We start from the raw sequence: 20858 nt of genomic DNA, 5'->3' as shown, positions 1-20858 counted from the left end.
TCACCAAAGGCTCTTGTGTAAATTACATGGCCATGGGTAAGAGGGAAGGTCCTTTCTTGGATTGAGAACTGGTTAAAAGACAGGAAACAAAGGGTAGGAATAAATGGTAAATTTTCAGATTGGAGAGGGGTAACTAGAGGTGTACCCCAAGGGTCAGTCCTGGGACCAATCCTTTTCAACTTATTCATAAATGATCTGGAGAAAGGGGTAAGCAGTGAGGTAGTAAAGTTTGCAGATGATACAAAACTGTTTAGGATAGTCAAGACAGAAGCAGACTGTGAGGGACTCCAAGAAGATCTCACCAAACTGAGTGATTGGGCAACAAAATGGCAAATGAAATTTAATGTGGATAAGTGTCAAGTAATGCACATTGGGAAAAATAACCCCAACTATACATACAGTATGATGGGGGCTAATTTGGCTACGACAAATCAGGAAAGAGATCTTGCAGTTATTGTGGACAGTTCTCTGAAAACTTCCACACAGAGTGCAGCGGCGGTCAAAAAGGCAAATAGGATGCTAGGAATTATTAGGAAAGGGATAGAAAATAAGACCCAGAATATCTTACTGCCCCTGTATAAAACTATGGTACGCCCACATCTTGAATACTGTGTACAGATGTGGTCTCCTCACCTCAAAAAAGATATTTTGGCCTTGGAAAGGGTTCAGAAAAGGGCAACTAAAATGATTAGGGGTTTGGAACGGGTCCCATATGCGGAGAGGCTAAAGAGACTGGGACTTTTCAGTTTAGAAAAGAGGAGACTGAGGGGGGATATGATAGAGGTCTATAAAATCATGAGTGGTGTGGAGAGGGCTGATAAAGAAAAGTTATTTATTAGTTCCCATAATAGAAGAACTAGAGGACACCAAATGAAATTAATGGGTAGCAGGTTTAAAACTAATAAAAGGAAGTTCTTCTTCACACAGCGTGTAGTCAACCTGTAGAACTCCTTGCCAGAGGAGGCTGTGAAGGCTAGGACTATAATAGAGTTTAAAGAGAAGCTAGATAATTTCATGAAGGTTAGGTCCATAAAAGGCTATTAGCCAGGGGATAAAATGGTGTCCTTGGCCTCTGTTTGTCAGAGGCTGGAGAGGGATGGCAGAAGACAAATCGCTTGATCATGGTCTTCGGTCCACCCTCTCTGGGGCACCTGGTGCTGGCCACTGTCGGTAGACAGGATACTGGGCTAGATGGACCTTTGGTCTGACCCAGTACGGCCGTTCTGTTGGTAGACAGGATACTGGGCTAGATGGACCTTTGGTCTGACCCAGTACGGCCGTTCTTATGTAACTCTTAAGATTTGTTTGTTTGTTTGTTCTTTCAGGTAGCAGCAGAGAATGAGAGCCTGAGCCATCTCCCTCACACACAAGAAGCCAAATGCCGTCTCTAAGTTTAGGCAGTTCCACTGGGGACTCCTAGACAGTTCCTCCCCTGCAAAAAGCTAAGATTATGCAAAATAGCATATGTGGTCTCTGGAATAAGGAAACTCACTCATTCTACAAACTGAAGCTACCAGAAAACTGACCTCCTACATAAGAAACTTAGCTCACAGAAAGCGATTGTTTCAAAAACAGCTTTCATCAGCTAGAACTCTCATCCAGGCCCTTATTACCTTACACCTTAAATTCCTCAACATCATTTCCTCTAGTCTTGAGAAATGCAAATTTGTCCTTTAAAAATGCTGCTACAAAGTTCATTTTCCTATATCCTCAGTTTGATTCTGTCACTCCTTTCCTTGAACTCCAATGACTCCCTCTTTTTTATTACATCAGACATAAGCTGCTTTTCTCCACTTTTAAGGCTCCTAACAGTCAGTATCCAACCTAATCATCATTTTTCATTTACTATCAAGATTTCAACTCCTACCTCCGATCTGTCTGTAATACCAACATCTATTGCCCACTTGTAAAATTTTCAATCACACATCTTTGTGCTTTCTCCCATGCTGCGTCTACTGTGATTCGTAGCACGGACCTAGGAGTAACTGGAGGTATTACAGAACTACATAGAATTGTCTATGCTCTTGGGAGGGTAGCTTGTCTGCAAACTCAGCCAATTGCCCAAAGATAATAAAATCACATTGGCCAGCAGGGCCAAGTAATTTGAAATACAAAATAGGAGTCCCGCTAAAGAGAAGACCTCAATGTCCATGAGGTATAGCCTTTAATCCTCTTTCTGAGATGGGGTAGAGCGTGGGTGGTGGTGTTTGGAATACACAAATCACCTGGATTATCAATGAATTCAGGGGACGAAAAGAACAGGAAATCTGACCCACAGATCACAATATATTACCTCTTTTCAGCCTCTTTCAGAGTGGGTACACACATGACCAGGTTGTGTCATATAGTGCATGCCAACTAGAGGATGGCATTGATTGGTAGAGAAAACAGTTGCTGGTACCAAAGTGTGTAAGATACCAAGTAACTGGTGTTGACTGTTTTGTATTAAGAGGGTCCCTTGGACAATGGCTAGTCTCTTTAGCAATTTTTAGAACTGGTAATAATTGTCTAGTGGAAAGGAAGGGACTGAAGAGGTAGCAACATCTGGAGAAGATGAAGGATGCTTTTACAGATCAATCTGTAACTCTGGAGTCAGGCTAACCAGTATATCATCTAGCACTACATTAGAACACCTATTTGATGAAGTTTGTGGTAGCATCGTGAGAGAGTCCTCCCAAATGAATTCAGTTCATTTGAGGCATGAATATTGGAACCATGAGTTCCAATATGGCCAACCTATTTGACCCTGCTATTGTGTAGCCTGCAGGGTTAAAAGTAACTTAACTTTTTACAGTTATTGCCTTTTCACAACTCTCCCCCCTCTCCCCGTTGCGGGGGGGGGGGGGGGGGGGAAGGGCGGTGTCTTAGGATAGCAGGGGTTGTGACAAGAGTATCTGTATGAAATTTAAGTATGTGGGAGTTTGCAGGGGGCTTAGGTCAGACTGCTGTCTGTGTGTGGGGGTATGCAAAAGTCAGGGTTGGGGTAGCTCAGAGCAGGAGGCTGCAGGAATCAGGTGGGAGATGAGGTAGAGATGTTAGATATTAGGTAAGTGAATATTTGAGTAACTGCACGAATTTTTATCAGGTACTTGAATATTCTACAGTCCCCAGGGGTGAGGCCAGCAGCCAGTGCAATCCAGCACAACTCCCAAGAAGCCCCCTGCCAACCTGTGATACCACCTCTGTATCAGAGGCAGCAGTGCAGAGTGCTAGGTGGGAGCCGGTCCACAAGGGTAGCCAGTTTAAAAACCAGCTCTCCATGCAGACTGGCTGCCTGCCACCCTGCACTGTTGCCTCTGATACTGAGGCAGCAACACGGTGTAGCAACAGTCCCTGTCTGAGGGGAGTCTGAGCTCCCCACAGACAGATGGCTGTGGGGACAAGGAAGAGGCTGCCATGAAACAGCCTCTGTCCATGACAGCTCAGGCCCACCATGGACAAAGGCTGGCCCCTGCAGCAGCTGCTCCAGCCCCATCCGTGATCCAGAACTAGAAAGCACAGATTATTTAGGGTGATGCTTACCAGTTAAACCTTTCTTATCACTTGTTTGCCTGAGACTATATTTTTCCCTCCTGCCAGGTATTTGGCAGCTGGGATTGTATGACTGGAGTACACTTCCATATCTAGAGGACTTCCGCAGGGATACATAACATGGCAGCTGATTAATCACTGCCTCTGCTTGTGAGGAAGTAATGCTTCAGTGCAGAGAGAACTCAAGAACCTCTGACTTCAGGTAGCATGACTATATTGCAGAGCCTTTACACTCCAGAGAGGGAATTCAGGACTCTCTGAAGATTAAATTATCCATGCTCTGACATGGGTGACACTGACAGTGCTCAAGGCTGACTCAAACCTATTCGATAGAAGAAGAAATCCTTGAACAACTAGGGGCAAGGCCTTGGGTTGTACTTAAAGTAGTTTCCAGGAGTGCCTGCCGACTTCAGCCAACTTCCAGCTACTTTTTACGTAGCTGGAATTACATTCCTTAAGCCAACCTTCAACAGTAGTGTGGACCTACCCCTAAGGCCTAGGATGAAAGAAGTCAGGCAGCTGGATTGAAGTGATGAGATGATGGAAGGAAATACTTTTGAAAGAGTGAAGATGTACCGCACAGGATTGTTTTCATACAACACAAACATTTTACTGAAACTAACATCAGACAGCATAAATATTATAAAAAGATAGAAACATTTAGAATGTTGTTTTGCCTGTGAACTTTTTAAACTAGTCCGATTGTATCCAAATTCAAACAGTCAAAACTTTTAAGTAGACATCCTAAGTTGTGTATAAAGGGCCAGTGAGGAAGTGGGGATTATGGAGAGGACTGTGAGAAAGAACAGCAGGACCAGGAGCGATAATGGGAGCATGAGCTAGTGATGGAGGAGCTGCAAGGCAGAGATGCCCCTATGGTGCTGAATGGGGAGGGAGCCAACACTGCATGGAACTTTGATATGAATGTGCTTCACAGTTTAAAGACGGGGAGGAGGATATAGACACCTTCCCTAATGCTTACCTGGGTGACTCCTGGACAGCAGCCTAGTAGGTTTCTCAACCAGGCTCCCTACTTTCCATGCTGCTCAGAGCAGCCTGCTGCTGGGCCATGTCTGCTGCTCTGAAAGCTGTGAGCTTGACGGGAGTGAGGTGAGAAGTACTTTGCATGCTGCCTGTTCTTCAAACAGGCAGCTCCCATTGCCCAGAATGGGGAGGGGCAGGCAGGGAGCCTGGCCTAGGTTCCCACTGGGCCGCAGGCCTAATCCAGCCTTCAGGCCGTATTTCGCCCTTGTCCTAGATGGTGATGGGAATTTCAGGTTTGACAGGCTCCCACGAGTATACAATGGCCATAACCTGAACCTGGGAGGGAGTGCGACTAAGTTACACATTCTGCCAGTGAAGGAGGACAAGGACAGGAAGAGGAGCTTGACTGGGATCCTGGAACCAGAAGCTGGGAAGAGATTCAGTCTTAGTTGGCTGAGGAGACAGGAGGGTCAGAGCCCTGACTCTAGGCTTCCTGCTCCTAAAGATGGATGGTATGGACTGCTTATGGTTTGTGCGATGACAAGTCTGTTTTATGCTGGGTCCCTGACAACTAATAAACCGTCTGTTCTGCCTGCTGTTTAACAGTCACATTTGACTGTAGATGGGGGTGCAGACCCCTCTGACTTCCCCACACTTTGGTGACAGGGCCCAATAGAGAAAACAGGTATAACTGCAATAGAAACAACAGGGCAGATTATAGCCTACATTTTTGTTCTGTCACACAACAGTCCTGTTAAAAAATATCTTGAAGTAAGACTACAGGGCAAAAAGTACCAATATCTTTTTGTATATAGACTTATTCACACATTCTGTGCCCACAGGTCCATTCCACTCCAAATTTGCCTTGTGTTAATGTCCTCCTTTAAAAAAAGAGTATCAAATTATTTATCATTTAAAAAAATGTGAATGTTTGCAGAGATCACAAAAGATTAGGCTGACAGTTTCCAAAAAATTAACTTCAGTAGCCACCGATTTTAGGGCATGTCTACACTGGCTGCAATTCATTCTGTGAGGGACAGACTAGCAATTCACATTGAATTGCGAAGCTGTAACTCCCTTGCATGGACACTACAGGAACAAAACTGAAATTATCTTCCTTTGCATTAATGTACTCCTATTTAGAGGAGTCTATATTAATGTGGGCTAGGAACCATTTAATTCCTGCACCATCCACAGAAGGGAGGTCACACACAGCACTCGGTGCACACTAGTAATCACACACCCAAACTCCAAATCACAGAGCAGTGGAGACAAACCCTTAACATCATCAAACCACCAGACACACACCCGAAAAAACATTTCTCCTTTTAATCGTTGTTACATTTCTGTTTGATTTTTCAGATTGGGGCACACCAAAAAGAAAAAGCAATGGTACCTTGGTTGCTGAGTACAGAGTGAGAAGTGGAGATGGATACATGCCAGTAGCTGAAGAGATATTCACGATTACTCCTGTAGATCTGAAAGGCAATGAAAATGTCATTTGCAGGAAAGAACACAATGGCCATGGCTTACAAACTTCAGAGTGTCTGTTAACTAAAGGGAAATGTTTACTTCTAGTAGGGGTTATGTAGATTCATTTATTTAGTCAAAAACAGTTACAAGATTTGCAATTTGGCTTCTAATGGCTATAACATAGGCCTGATTCCCTTTTTGTGTACGTATTAATCAGGAGTACCTCCATGGAGGCCAAGGAAATTATAAAAATATAGAACTACTATATTAGGAAAATTAAGCCCTGTACATCTAAGCTACAGGTTTCAAAATTTTGAGCAGCTAAGAGTTGCAAGGGCAACTTAAAGGGTGCCCAGGGGAGCTTTCAAATTTCTGCAAAAGTGACAGGAGTATTTTGTAATATATTTTGCACTTTTATAGTACCTTCCCTAAGACAACCTGAAGTGGTTTAAACACATCAGTTCACAATGTCCTTGGTGAGGTAACAAGTAGAGATGCGAAGAACTAGCTGACTAATCTGACTATCCAATAAGCAAATGCTTATCAGATAGTCAACATGCTAGTCAACTAGTCGCTTCTCCTCCTTGCTGTCTCTATCGAAAAGAGAAGGGGTGCTTCAAAGTGGCAGTGCCCAGGCTCCACGCGGCGCTGCCGCTTTGCTACGTGGTGTGTAGCTCAGGACTGGACTCCCAGCTAGACCGGGCTTCAAGCAGTGTTCCAGAGTGGCAGCTCCACGTACAGCCTCAGAGGTTAGTGAGGGTGAGGGGGCAGACTCCCCCACTGACCCCGGGTTCCATGCGGCACTGTTACTTTGAAACACTGCGGGGAGAATGGGGCCAGCAGGGGACTGCTTGAATTCCCCGCTGGCCCCCTACTCCCTGCAGTGCTTTCGCCTTTGAAGTGTACCAACAGCCCTGGGCATGTCAAAGGCTGAGGCTTATCACCTAATTGAATAGTCGATGCAAATTGCATCGACTATTCGATTAACCAGTTAATCTAAATTTAACATCCTTAGTAACAAGCATGCCTTTGTGCTTTTTACAGTCTATTCACAAAGTCTACGGCCATAAGGACAGATATTTGACTGGAATGTTATTTATACTATGTGCAGAGGTATTGATACAAAAGGTTTGTAAATGCTTGTTAGTTTATTACAGAACCTTCAGATATTTCACCTTCAGTTATCCTGTTTGCTTAAAACTTCCTCACCCTACTGCAGAAGAACTGCTTGCCATCAGAATACTTTGGAAGCAGAAAGATATCGTGATAGTAAGCACACTTATCAAAAATAACACAAGAACAAATTCCACAAAATATACCTTGATTTCTGTTTGCTTCCTGCTAAAGCGTCAGAGCTCCTGATTGTTAGGGATGTTAGATAGCATGCAACTGAATAGTCGTGCAACCATATCAAATTTTAGTGTTACACAAGTACTTGATATTTCCCAGAAGCAGGGCTGGCAGACAGTGTGCTCTGGGACCTACTCTTGAGAGCCCCCTGCCACCCTACACTGCTGCCTCAGAGAGGTAGCATACGGGAGCAGGTCTGCAAAGGGGGCAGATTTAAAAACCAGCTTCCCACGCAAACGGGCTCTGCCTGCCACGGATACAGAGGCAGCAGTGCAGGGTGGCAGCAGCCCGTCTGTAGGGAAATCGGTTCACCCCCCCTCCCCGCCAACCCCAGACAGGGGCTTTTGCCACAGAGCTGCCTCTGTCCCGTGGCTGTGGCAGCCTTCCTTTCCTCCTTCTCCACATCGCACATTGCTGTCTCTGATAGAGGCAGCAGTGTGGGAGGGGCCAGGCTGCACTGTGGCACCAGTACTGGGAGGAACCAGTTTTTGAGCCAGCTCCCCACCCTGCACTGGCTCCTGCCCTGCCCAACTCAAGTTTATTGGTTAATTGTGTAGTCATCTACATGTTGACATCCCTATTGATCTTGGTAGTATTTATCCTTGTTTCCCTCAAGACTTTGTGAATGTTTCTCAGTTGGCATGGTAGGATAGGCAAAGTATTAATATAGATAAGCTATCCAAGACAAAGCAAGACTAAACTAAATGGTCAGTTTTAACTGTGGCAAAAGGTTAACAATGGGTGCCATAAGGTTTTCATAGCAGGTGTTTAGTTTATTTCAGGTCTTTCTGATCATCTTCTTTCAGAAAAATATAACAGAAATACAAGATATTTGATCAGAATATCTGAAAGACTTAAAAAATGCTCATACAAAGAGTTTGAAAAGAGTGCGACTGTTTACCTTATGGAAGAAATTAAATAAGGAATTAAGATAAAAGCACACAGAATTGTTAATTGTATAGAGCTAAGAGATTGAAACCTTAGATTCATCCTCTGGTAATATAAAAACAAGCTGACATTTAATTAAAATGAAATACGGGAAATTCAAAACTGATGAAAGGAAATACTTTTTCCCCATACACAGTTAATGCTGCGAAAGTAACTGACAAGATTTCACAGAGGCCTAAAGCTTAGCAGAATTTTTTTTAAAAAAAGATCAGATGCTTATATAGATGAACAAGCACAGTAAAAGTTTATATCCCCTCTAAGACTTGAGTTTTAAATATGCAAGCTTTGGGACATAAGCATCCTCTATTGGGGGTAAGCAAGCAACTTTCCATAGGGGCAGGTTACACTGTAAAAACCTACTGTAGTGTTTCTTCTTCTGAAGCAGATAGCACTAACCATTGTCAGAGACAGAATACTGGATTAGGTGGACTACTGGTCTGGTTCAGTATTGCAATTCCTATGAAAAATGCCATAAAACATAAATATAGCCTCCGTGCAATCGTTTGGGGACCCTACATATTACTGTTTAGTTTAGTGCTGACAAAATGCTTTACTGTGGTGGAAGACAAAAACAAAGACTGGTTCTGATCTGAAGAGAGCTTAATTTAAACACTACAGAGAGCAAAGAATCCAGATGTGGGGATAACAGTTTCCAATCACTCCATGATTAGGCTTTGTTTCTTGCTGCATCACAGAAGAAACACTTTTTTTTTTTTAAGAGACATTCAAACAAGGAGAAGGTACCGGTTTGACAAACCTGACTGGGTAAATTCAGTTGATATACCCTCCTCAACAGTTTGCAGAAAAAAGTTTATTAACAATAAATAAAAAGGTGACTTGCCCTAACACACCCTAACACCTCCCCATCATTCTACCTTAAGTAGTACAGTGTAAGAGATGCTATATTTAGCTTTCCCACTGTTGCTATGGTGACCACCGCCTGCTCCAGCTGTACGCAAAGTGGAAAGAGCAAGCTTCCTCCGTAATGTAATTTTGCACTTGCTACTTCTATAGCAACATATACTATAGTTTGACATTTGTCTAGAAAAATTGTCCACTGAATTTTCTGGATCAAAGACAAATCTTAATGTCTTGAGTAACGCCATGAGGCTCCCATCTTTGCAAACAGCAGACAATAGTCTCAACACCTAAAGCTCATAAGAAAAATACAAAGCACAGATTATAATCTACTACATATTTTAGAAACTTTGTGTTCCTGCCCATCAATCCATCAGTCCGTCCATGAGTCTGTTCAAGAACTCCTCCTGAACCGTAAGAGCTATAACTTACAGCAAGGTCAGGGTTTGGTTGTAGCAGGACAAATGGGATGTGCCTGGAATTAGATTGTATCTCAAAAAATGGAAAGGGAGGGTCTTGGAGGGACAATTATACTGTAGAATGACCACAAGGGAACAGTAAGGGGCCAGAGATCAGAACCAGGACAGCTATAACCCTGTTGGGTTGGCATAGCTGGAGAAAGGGCCAGCTATCTACTATATAAAGGCGATATTTGAAAGAGGCTGCTTAGTGGATGAAGTAGGGGGCTCCTTTAAAATTACAGGCTGTTGCCACAATGCTGAATGTGCGGGAAATAGAGCAAAGGAACCATCAAAAGAGAAAAAAGAAAACTGCTGAAGATCATCTCTGCCAGACAGATCCATGAAAGTCTCCTAAACAATGTCATTTAGCGTGTCCTGTTTTATCTATGGCCTATCTTTTTCATGTTACAATTTCTAAAATTGTTCAAAAATGAGAAGGTTACTCACCCTGTGCAGTAATGGAGGTTCTTCGATATGGTTGTCCCTGTGGGTGCTCCACCTTAAGTTTTTGGGGCACCACTGCGTGCCTAGTCTGAGATTTACAGTAGCAGTGCCCTCCGGTAGGCTGCACACGCGAGGTAGATAGCACACGCAGTGCTGCTAACACGCATGTGCAGCCAACTGCCCCTTCTCTGCCCCAAAAGAAGAAATACATGTCCAAAGCAGAGGGGGGAAGGGTGGGTGGAGGAACACCCACAGCGACAACCATCTCTAAGAACCTCCATTACTGCACAGGGTGAGTAACCTTCTCTTCTTTGAGGAGTGTTCTTGTAGGTGCTCTATCTTAGGTGACTATAGAGCAGTACCCGTAATGGGAAAGCAGGTGCTTCAGCTAAATGCTGTGTTGGACCTTGGTCAGGACCGTATGTCCAAATTAGTGCCCTGTTTCAGGTTACTGTCGAGGGCATAATGTCTGGCGAAGGTACGTGTGAGAGACCAAGTTGCAGCTTTGCAAATATCTGAGAGGAATGCTACTAAGGCAAGCTGCAGAGGTTTCCATGACCCTCGTGGAGTGTGCCCTGGGTAAAACCAGCCTAAGCCAGGCAGATGCACTCTACAATCCATCTGGGCAGTCTCTGAGTAGAGATCTGCATGCCCAGGGATCTTTCAGCAGTGGAGATGAAAAGTCCGTGTTTTACGAATTGTCCTTGTCCTTTCAAAATAGCAGGCAATCGCTCAGTGCACATCAAGCATGTGCCATTTAGCATCTTCAATGGTGGCATGAGGCTTTGGAAAGATGACAGGTTACACCACAGGTTCGTTGCAATGAAAGGAGGTAAGTATCTTTGGTAAGAACTTTGGATGTGATCGCAGAAGCACCCTATTCTTATGAAATATAAACAATGGGTCAGTCATTAATGCCCTAATTTCACTCACCCTTCTGGCTGATGTAAGAGCAATCAGCAGAGCCACCTTCGTTGAGAGGTGAAGCATTGAGCTATAGGTTCGAATAGTGCATGGGTGAGAACAAATTACCAGACTGAAGTCCTAGCCTGCAACTGGGGCTTTAACTGACAGGCACATGTTTTGAATGTCTTTTGGAAAGTGCTTTGTTGTTGGGTGGGCGAATACCAATTTGTTTTTGATGGGTTGGTGAAAGGCTGTTATAGCTGTGAGGTAGGGATGTTGAATTTTGATTATTCGATAGGGTGCCTCCCATCTTTTAAGTGTAGCAACAGCCCTACATTTCAAAGACAACAGTGCTGTGGGGAACATGGGGCAGCCAGCAAAGCAGTCCTCCACCAGTTCCATGCTCCCCATGGCGTTTCAAAGCAGCAGTGCCGTGTGGAGCCCGGGGTCAGCAGGAGTGGGGAAGGGGACTCCACCACTGACCCCAGGCTCCATGCAGTACTGCCACTTGGAAATGCCATGGGGTGTCAGGCAGTATGCAGCATTTCAAAGCGGCAACACCGCATGGAGCCTGGATTCAGCTTTGAAGCACCATGTAGCCTAGTAATTGGAGATAGGCTCTGGCTGGGACTTGTGGACTACTGGAATCTCTGTTGAGGGACGGAGGCTATTGCCTGGATGTAGTCAAGGTAAGCCCCAATAAATTCTATAGCCTGAGCTGGTTGATTTTTGAGAAGACCCTTGGGAAAAGGCTGTTTGGAAAGTCCGAAGGGTAGCACTGCGTATTGGAAATATGCGTTGTCAAGTGCAAATTTTAGGTAATGTCAGTGTGCTGGGCAGATGGATACATGAAAATAGGTATCCTGGATGTTGAGAGTCAATAGCCAATCTCCTTCATTTAAGTCTGGTATTATCATAGCTACGGTCACATCTTGAAGTGTTCATGTCGTATGGGTCAGTCGAGCCTTCTGAGATCTGGAATTGGTCTCCACCCTCCTGATTTCTTTGTTGTGAAGAAATAAATGGGAGGGATGAAGGGGGAGAAACCTCTGCCCTTGTATTGCTGGGGTATGGGTTCTATGGTCCCTAGGTGGAGAAAGTGTTTGATCTCTTGGACTAGTATGCTCTCGTGAGATGGGTTCCTGAAGAGGGATGGGAGGATGGGTGGGAAGAAGGAATAATGGAAAGAGGAATGTAGTATCCATCCTTCATGCCTAACACCCACTTGTCAGTTGTGATAGAGAACCAGTGGTAGAAGAAGGGTAGTAGGTGGTGATGGAATAGCAGATGGGTTTGAGGTTGCTCTAGACAAGGGGGCATTATTGCACTCTCGACCTGATCATCAAAACGTTTGCCTTGAAGTTGATGGTTGAGATGTAACAGTTTGGTCAGGGCCCTGTCTTCATCTAGCTTGTTGTTGCCTCCTCCTATTGTCAAAATGCCTCTGAGCTTGATTAAAGGGCAAAGATTTGTATCTTTGATTAAAATACCTGTTCTGTTTGCGTATGACTGCAGTCCCCCTAGAATCTTTAAGGGAATGGAAGGACGCATCCGTGGTGTCTGCAAATAGCTTTGATCCTTGGAAGGGGAGATCCTCTACCATGGCCTGTACCTCAAGGGGAAAACCTGACAAGTGAAGCAAGGAGGACCTTCTCTTCACAATGGCGGTCGCAATAGATTGTGATGCTGTATCGGATGCATCAAGGGCAGCTTGTAGGGCAGTGAGAGAAATCAGCATGCCCTCATTTATGTTGGCTAAGAATTGCTCTCTTATCTTCAGATAAGTTGTCAATAAAGAGTGAAAGCTAGTCAAAGATATGGTGGTGTATTTTGCCAACACTGCCGTGTAGTTTGATATGCGGAGCTGAAGGGAGAGAGAGGAGTAGGTCTTCTTCCCCATGAGGTTTAGGTGCTTCCATTCTTTATCATATAGGGTGGTGTATGTGGGGCTCTGTTTGCCCCTCTGATTAATGGCATCTATTACTACAGAGTTAGAGGATAGGTGGGAGAAGAGAAAGCCCACACCCTGTGGGGCCATGTAGTATTTACGGTCAGATCTTTTACAGACTGGTGGTACTGTGGTTGGCATTTGCCATATGACCCTGGAAGGGTCCATAGGTTAGACCAGTTTGGAGGCAGGTGAGGTGTGGAGTATGCTGGTCAGTTTGTGCTTAGTTTCAGGAAGGCTGACCAGGGAAACCTCAAGGGACCTCTCTAACCCGCTTGTAGAGTTCCTGGAAAGAATTGTCTCCCGCCGTGGGGGATGGAGGCATCAAGGTGTCATTAGGAGAAGAGGAGGAGATGTGCAGTGGAGGATGGGAGGAAACAAAAGACTCCTTGTCACTAGATTCTGGTTCCTCCTCCTCTTGATAGGCTGACCTGTTGAGCGATGGTAAGGATGCTCTAGAGGAAGGTGCCACTGAGGTATGGGGTTGCACCTGCTGTGGACACTGAACTCAATACAGTGCCCATGGGTCCTATTAGGGCCAGTTGGAAGGGAGTGGCATGGGAGGAGGCAACCATTGCAGTGGTTGCAGTTGCACCACTATGTACTGTTGCTGTGGTTGGGGTTGCTTCAAAGAGAAATGCCTTGGGGTATGGGTGCCAACCAAGGCCTCCTCGTCACTAGACAACAGTGGTGCTGAGCCCGGTGTAGCTGAGTTTAGAAAGTTGCTGGATGCAAACATGCTGTCAGTGTCAAACAAAGGTGTTATGGGCACCAACAATACCTTGAGCTCCTCTGTGGTTGTGAATGGGACCAGTACCGGAATCTGCGGTGCCAATGGCAACTGGGATGGAACTATCACTGCCAACTGTGGTGCCAATGGTGCTGAATGGGGAACTGTCAGTGCTACATGTTTATGCCTCTTCAGTGCCAGGGGCGGCATAGGTGCCGACAGTGCCATATAAGACTTAGGCTTCTTCGGTATCAGTAGTGCTTCGGCCGAAGATGGCTTGGTCTTCTCTTTCTCCTGGACCAACGTGTGTGCCGATGGTGCTGGGGCACCGATTTAGACTTGACTTTGGCTGGCACCTTGGGATTTGGCTTTGTTCGGTCTTTAGATCCTCAGGAACCATTGGTACTGTATGGTCCTGGAACCTCCCTGTCCAGAGCCATAGCAGGAGTTGGAGCAGGGGGTACTTTGGGTGCTTACTCCCAGTTTTTTTTTTTTTTTGAAGGAGAATCATCTTTCCCTGAGGAATGAAATTTCTTCCTGAATTGCTTGGAGGAAGAGTCTCTCAAGGCAGAGCTGGCAGACATGGCCCAGGAGGACAGCTGGCATGTGGAGAGAGGTGCTCTGGGTCTGTGGCAGGTCTTATCATTTTCTCAAGCAATAGAAATTTCAGTTGAAGCTCCCAAGTCTTCTGCATGTGGGCTGTTAACTGCCTGCAGTGCTAGCACTGTGCGGTAGCGTGCCCCTGACAAACAGTATACGCACTGAGAATGACCATATGAGATGGGGATAGCCAGCCTGCAGGACAGGCAATGTTTGAATCTCAGGGAACCAGGCATCCCAAGTAGTAAAAATCTGAGAGGCTGAAAAAAAATGGTAGTCATAAAACAGGAGAAAAAAGTGGGTTTTTTTTAATTCAAAGAAAAAACTTTAACTATAAACTAGAAAGAACTGTAACACTTGCTATGTGAGTAAGAAGGAAATTTTCAAAATTTCCAAGTGCTTTAAAGAGAAATTGGAGCACAACTGCAGTTCCAACCAATGCTGGCAGTGACAGAGAAGCAACTGAAGGGACGGTTGGCTACGCAGTACGGTAGCGGAACAGCACATGCCATCTGCCTCGCATGCGCAGCATACTGGAGGGCACTGCTACTGTAAATCTCTGACTAGGCATTCAGCAGTGCCTCAAAGACCTACGGTGGAGCACCAATGGGGACACTCCTCAAAGAAGAACCTGGTATACACAATGTTAAACCCCCTCAGAAAATCTGAGTGACTTCAGTAATTTCCATCTCCCTTTTCTCCATGGCAACAGTAGAGCTACTCAAAATATTTTACTGCATTTGATTTTGAAGACAGGGATATATTCTACCTATGGTCATGAGAAAAACAAAATCTGCCACCTTCATGCAGGGAAGCAAGGAGTCAGACACTTGAGTCAAGAAGAAATTTTTGGCCTATGAACCAGGAAAAGCCTCCATGTATGTGCTAAGAAAATGAATCCCAGGGTATATAGACACAAAAGGTTAATTCTCTCAGTGCTCTTCAACATTTTAGGTTTGTTTACTTAACAGCACCAGGCTGCATTACTTATGCAAATGATACTGAACCATTGTATTTATTCCCCTCCCATCATGTGTATTTGGGGATGCCAAAAGCAGCAGACTTAGGATTGCATACCACCAGATGTGACAGCTATCTTCCTCACAGCTCCACAAATGCATCTTAGTCCTGATATACAACCACCCCTGGAAATTCAGGCATAGCACTTGAACAAAGACTGCAAATTATGGAACAATCAACATCAACTAGAAAACTGCTACCAGGCTGAGAGACTGTGGCATTAGTTATACCCAGGATCTAACCAAGAAGTCAATACATGTCTCCAGCAGTGAAAGACTGGTGTGCATTAACTGTTATTTTAAAGAACTGCTTCCAATTCTGATTTACTATATGATCACACACTTCCCTCAATATGCCTCCTACTGTATAATGAGAGCATACTCTGCATCCATTTTACTTACAATGACTCTGAGAAATAGCCTTAAGAAGGTTATTCCCAGGAACTGTAACCACCCCCTCAGAATAGCAGGTTGTTGAGTTAGTGCCGATGAGTCAGATGGGCTTTTAAATTCTGTTCTAAAAAGAAATCACCACAACAGTGGAGAAGGGAGACAAAAAAATAAAAAACGAATAGAGTGGAAAAGGCTTCCACCGTCTGATGATTCATGCACCATCAGCGTGACTCACCCCGCAATCCTCTGCTGTTAAAACATGGAGGATAGGCTGATTAGTCACAGTAATGAATTTTTCAAAGAAAGGATTCTCCCCTCTAAATAATGATGACTTTGTCTGTATAGTGTTTGCATGACTCACCTTTCCAGCATGCTGGGCAGCACCAATCGTGTCATCTAAAAAAAAAAGAAAAAAGAAAACATTCGTGATGGCTGGGAATGTAGATAGAGTGAGGGAATTCTTTCCTCCCAGAGGCAACTGCATGCCCTCCCTCCAACCTCCACCCAAGTAAGACTAGGGGAAACTGAAGACCATCTTTGGCACTGGCAGTTTATTTTTATTCAGTGTAACTTGGCTGTGTCAAGGCATTATGTGCAATGAATCTAGTGAATTCATCTGCACTGCTATCAGAACAGTAGCAGTCAACTTATCTCATATTTTCCACTTCTATAGCACTTTTCATCAGAGGCTTTCAAAATAATTTGCTAACAATGCCATATCATGAGGATGTTGCAGGGCAGGTATGACCTCTGTTTTACCGATAGCCACACAGGTCAGTGGCAGGGCTAGGAACAGAATCCAACAGCTTCCAGTCTTCTATTCTATCCCTCTCCCTACTCTTTTAATTGTAAAAGAGAAAAGTGAAAAAAATTCATTTAATTTTGAGTGGCACACACTATCCAGAAGTATCGGTAGAGTAGGCAGGTACTCCGCTAACTGATCGGAAGCTCTACAAATGCAGCTTGCTACTGAGCTGAATTCCACTTAAAGATTACATTCTCTTTATCCGTTTAATAAAAAAAATATTTCTTCCTGGAAGCGAGGTAGAGGTAAAGAGATCAGACTTCATTCCTGACCCAGACCAAGTACTGTTTGAACCAAGTCTTCCAACTCAAGCGTGAGAATATTATATGCAACCTATGGACACAAGCACAAAAGTTAGAAGCTATTTTTCTAGTGATGAAGTTCAGAGCAGTCCCAGTTTGTACATGTGGGTTTTGATTGTAAACCACAGCTCCTTTAACAACAGAAACGAAACTATCAAATTACATATTGGAAATATTTAAGACCATTCAAGAAAATACTTTTTCTAGATATGATGCAGCTGGAAAGATAGCTTTTTCATGCCACAAACACTATCTATATATCCACATGGGGGCTGCAGTTACAAAAGCTTTTATAAGGCGCAAACAAGTCCAGACAAGTAAAATATATATACTTGATGCTTTAGAAGGGCCAGTTTCATAGATCTGAAAACAATGAGCCAATTCAGATGGGAGGAAGAATTTAATCAACAACAGGAATATTGGTAATCGGGAGTTGTTTAATACCACTTTGCTAGTTCCCTCCCCACAAACACCATAAGAATGGCCGTACTGGGTCAGACCAAAGGTCCATCTAGCCCAGTATCCTGTCTGTGGACGGTGGCCACTGCCACGTGCCCCAGAGGAGGTGGACCGAAGACAATGATCAAGGGATTTGTCTCTTGCCATCCATCTCCAGCCTTTGACAAACAGAGGCCAGGGACACCATTCCTTACCTCCCGAAGATAAGAACTAGCAGAGAGACACGCTCCAGCGACCATCATAGGCGGTAAGAAGGAACTGAGGTGGGGGAGCGCCGGCAGGGGTACTTATGCCCCGCCATAGTGGTGCCACTCCAGGGGGCGCCCTGCCGGCGCTACGGGTACCTCTAGGGAAAACGCTCCAGAAGATGTGGTGCACACACCTAATTCGAATGGACATGAGCAACCACTCAAAGAAGAACTTCCTTTTATTAGTTTAAAACCTGCTACCTGTTAATTTAATTTGGTGTCCTCTAGTTCTTATATTATGGGAACAAGTAAATAACTTTTCTTTATTTGCCCTTTCTACCCCACTCATGATTTTATATATCTCTATCATATTCCCCCTCAGTTGCCTCTTTTCTAAACTGAAAAGTCCCAGTCTCTTTAGCCTCTCCTCATATTGGACCCGTTCCAAACCCCTAATCGGTTTTAGTTGCCCTTTTCAGAACCTTTTCTAATGCCAAAATATCTTTGAGGTGAGAAGTCACATCTGTACGCAATATTCAAGATGTGGGCGTACAATAGTTTTATACAGGGGAAGTAAGATATTCTGTGTCTTATTTTCTATCTCTTGAATAATTCCTAGCATCCTATTTGCTTTTTTGACTGCTGCTGCACACTGCATGGATGTTTTCAGAGAACTATCCACGGTAACACCAAGATCTGTTTCCTGATAAGTTGTAGCTAAATTAGCCCCCTTCATATTGTATGCATAGCTGGGGATATTTTTTCCAATGAGCATTACTTTACACTTATCCACATTAAATTTCATTTGCCATTTTGTTGCCTAATCACTCAGTTTGGTGAGATCTTTTTGAAGTTCTTCACAATCTGCTTTGGTGCTGACTATCATGAACAGTTTAGTATCGTCCGCAAACTTTGCCACCTCACTGTTTACCCCTTTCTCTAGATCATTTATGAATAAGTTGAATAGGATTGGTCCTAGAACTGACCCTTGGGGAACACCAGTAGTTACCCCTCTCCATTCTGAAAATTTACCATTGATTCCTACCCTTTGTTGCCAGTCTTTTAACCAGTTCTCAATCCATGGAAGGATCTTCCCTCTTATCCCATGACAACCTAATTTACACAAGAACCTTTGGTGATCATACAGATTAAAAAGCTGAGGATGGTGGTCACACTGATAAAAGCCACCTGGGTTAGAGAGGAAGTGAAAGCAGCAAAACAGACTATTACTTTCTGTAAAAAAGACAATATCACTAACATATGTTCATGTTCTTTCCATTCCATTAATATATCAGGAGGATGCTAAACAGCAGCAATTAACAGGAAGGCATGTGAATCAGTGGTTCCCACCTACACCCAAGAGTTTTATAAGAGCTGGCAGTAAGTCTCAGGGGTAATTCCATAGGACTAGAAGAAATCTATTGTTGTGCCACTACTTTAAAAAGATAAAGAGGATGGTCTGGGTAATTATAGACCTGTTGATCTGACAATCCTGGGCAAAATAATGGTACATCTGACTCGATAAATAAAGAATAAAAGGAGAGTAATATCATTAATGCATATCAGCATGGATTTATGGAAAATAGAGCCTATCAAACCTACTTTAATTGAGAAGAGAATATTGTTGATGTAATATACTTAAACTTCTGTAAGGCATCTGACTTAGTACTGCACAGTATTTTGATTAAAGAGCTAGAACAATATACAATTAACCTGGCATAGATTAAAAGCTGACTGATACATCTTAAAAGATAATTGCAAATGGGAAATCACATTGAACAGATGGATTTCTAATGAGGTCTTGTAAGGATAACTTCTTGGCCCTAAGATATTTAACTTTTTATCAATAACCAGGAAGAAAACAAAAACATCACTAAAAGTTTGCAAATGACAAACATTTGGGGAGTGGTAAATAAAGAACAGAACTTGCATAGAGTAATCTAGATTTTTTTGGTAAATGGGCACAAGCACAAGCAAAAGCTGTTTTAACACTGCTAAATTTATATGCATGGATTTAGGAACAAACAATACAGGCTATGCTAACAGGATGAGGAACTCTATCCTAGGAAGCAGTGACTTTGAAAAAGATTTGGTGGTTGTAGTGGAGAATCAGCTGAGGGCTAATTCAATCCTGAGCTGTATGAACAGGAGAATCTTGAATAGGAACAAGGAGGTTATTTTACCATTGTAGTTGGCACTGGCGTGACCTCTGTTGAAATCGAGTGTTCAGGTCTGGTCTCCACAATTCAAGACAGATGTGATCAAACTAAGTAGGTTCAGAGAAGAGCCACCAAAGTTATTAAAGAATCAGAAAACATGCCATACAGGGATAGATTTAAATAATTCGATCTATTTGTCTTAAAGAGAAGGTGAAGGGTGATCTAAGTACCAATATGGGGGAACAAATATCTTATAATGGGCTCTTCAATCTAGCATGCAAAGGTACAATATAATCCACTGGTTGGAAGTTGAAGCTAGGTGAATTCAGACTGGAAATAAGATCACACAATTAAAAATGTGTTTATCCAGGATGATGGTGGATTCTTCCTCACTGGCCATTTTAAAATCAAGATTGGATTTTTAAAAAAAAAACAAAAAAAAACTATGCACTATGAATTTTCAGTGAAATTATTTGGGCTATGTTACATAGGAAGTCAGACCAGATGATCACAATGGAACCCATGGCCCAGGCATTTATGAATAAGCTATTCCAATACCACAAGGTAAGCTACCTTGACAACGTTTTTGATAGGCCTCCATCTCAAGTACCAGATCGGACTCAATTTCCAAACTACTCCAGAAATCCTACTTAGAGCTTATAGTGCAATTTTTTTTTCATTAAAAGCAAACTCTGGTCAGATTTGTGTCTTTATGTACTTTTTCCACAGGTACTGGCTCTGATTAGGGAGATTTGATATGAGTGCTGTTTTCCAGTTGTAATAGGAAGTGGAAAATATATGTTCTATCCAAAGATTTTACAAAGCTATTTAAAACAGCACTATAATAATACACTCTTTTAATCAAGAAGTTTCACTTTGTTAAATACCTCCCATAAACTTTATTATTGACTCGAAGTCCTACCACAAAGTTTTAAGGAAGACGATCTGTATTTCAAGAGCTAGAGAGGACACCCTTCAAAAAAATTAAGTAGTTTAATTCACCAATGAATAACTCTTGGTCAAAATACCAAAGTATTTTAGGAATTAAAGGTAAAAAAAAAAGACATTAGGTCAGAGTTCATCCATATGCTACATTCAAGCTACCATCCCCAATAGTATCGGTTCGGTATCAGGCATTTGTGTCAGAGATTGGAAATATCAACTGTCAGTGATCTTCATTCCCCTTACATTGTATATCATTCTTGAGTTCCAACAAGATTTCTGGAAGACTAATATAAAATGCTTGTAAAATAGTGCATCCAGCTGAATCCAATTATTCTGATAAATATCAGAAGGGTAG

General features: G+C 43.2%; 1 protein-coding gene across 2 annotated transcripts in view; it reads right to left on the bottom strand.

Moving 5' to 3' along the window:
* HSD17B12 (hydroxysteroid 17-beta dehydrogenase 12) overlaps positions 1-20858 on the bottom strand; it is a 156843-nt gene that overhangs the window by 24524 nt on the left and 111461 nt on the right. For both annotated transcript variants that reach the window (XM_089778549.1, XM_075927517.2), the window contains 2 exons: positions 16007-16041; positions 5912-5993 (listed from right to left, as the gene is read on the bottom strand). In XM_089778549.1, the coding sequence (XP_089634675.1) occupies positions 5912-5993; positions 16007-16041 (117 nt within the window). The remainder of the gene's footprint in view (positions 1-5911; positions 5994-16006; positions 16042-20858) is intronic.

This window comes from Pelodiscus sinensis, chromosome 5 (genome assembly GCF_052426305.1).
Source record: "Pelodiscus sinensis isolate ZL-2025 chromosome 5, ASM5242630v1, whole genome shotgun sequence".
NCBI classification, from domain to species: Eukaryota; Metazoa; Chordata; order Testudines; family Trionychidae; genus Pelodiscus; species Pelodiscus sinensis.
This window is presented reverse-complemented; position numbering and strand designations above follow the sequence as displayed.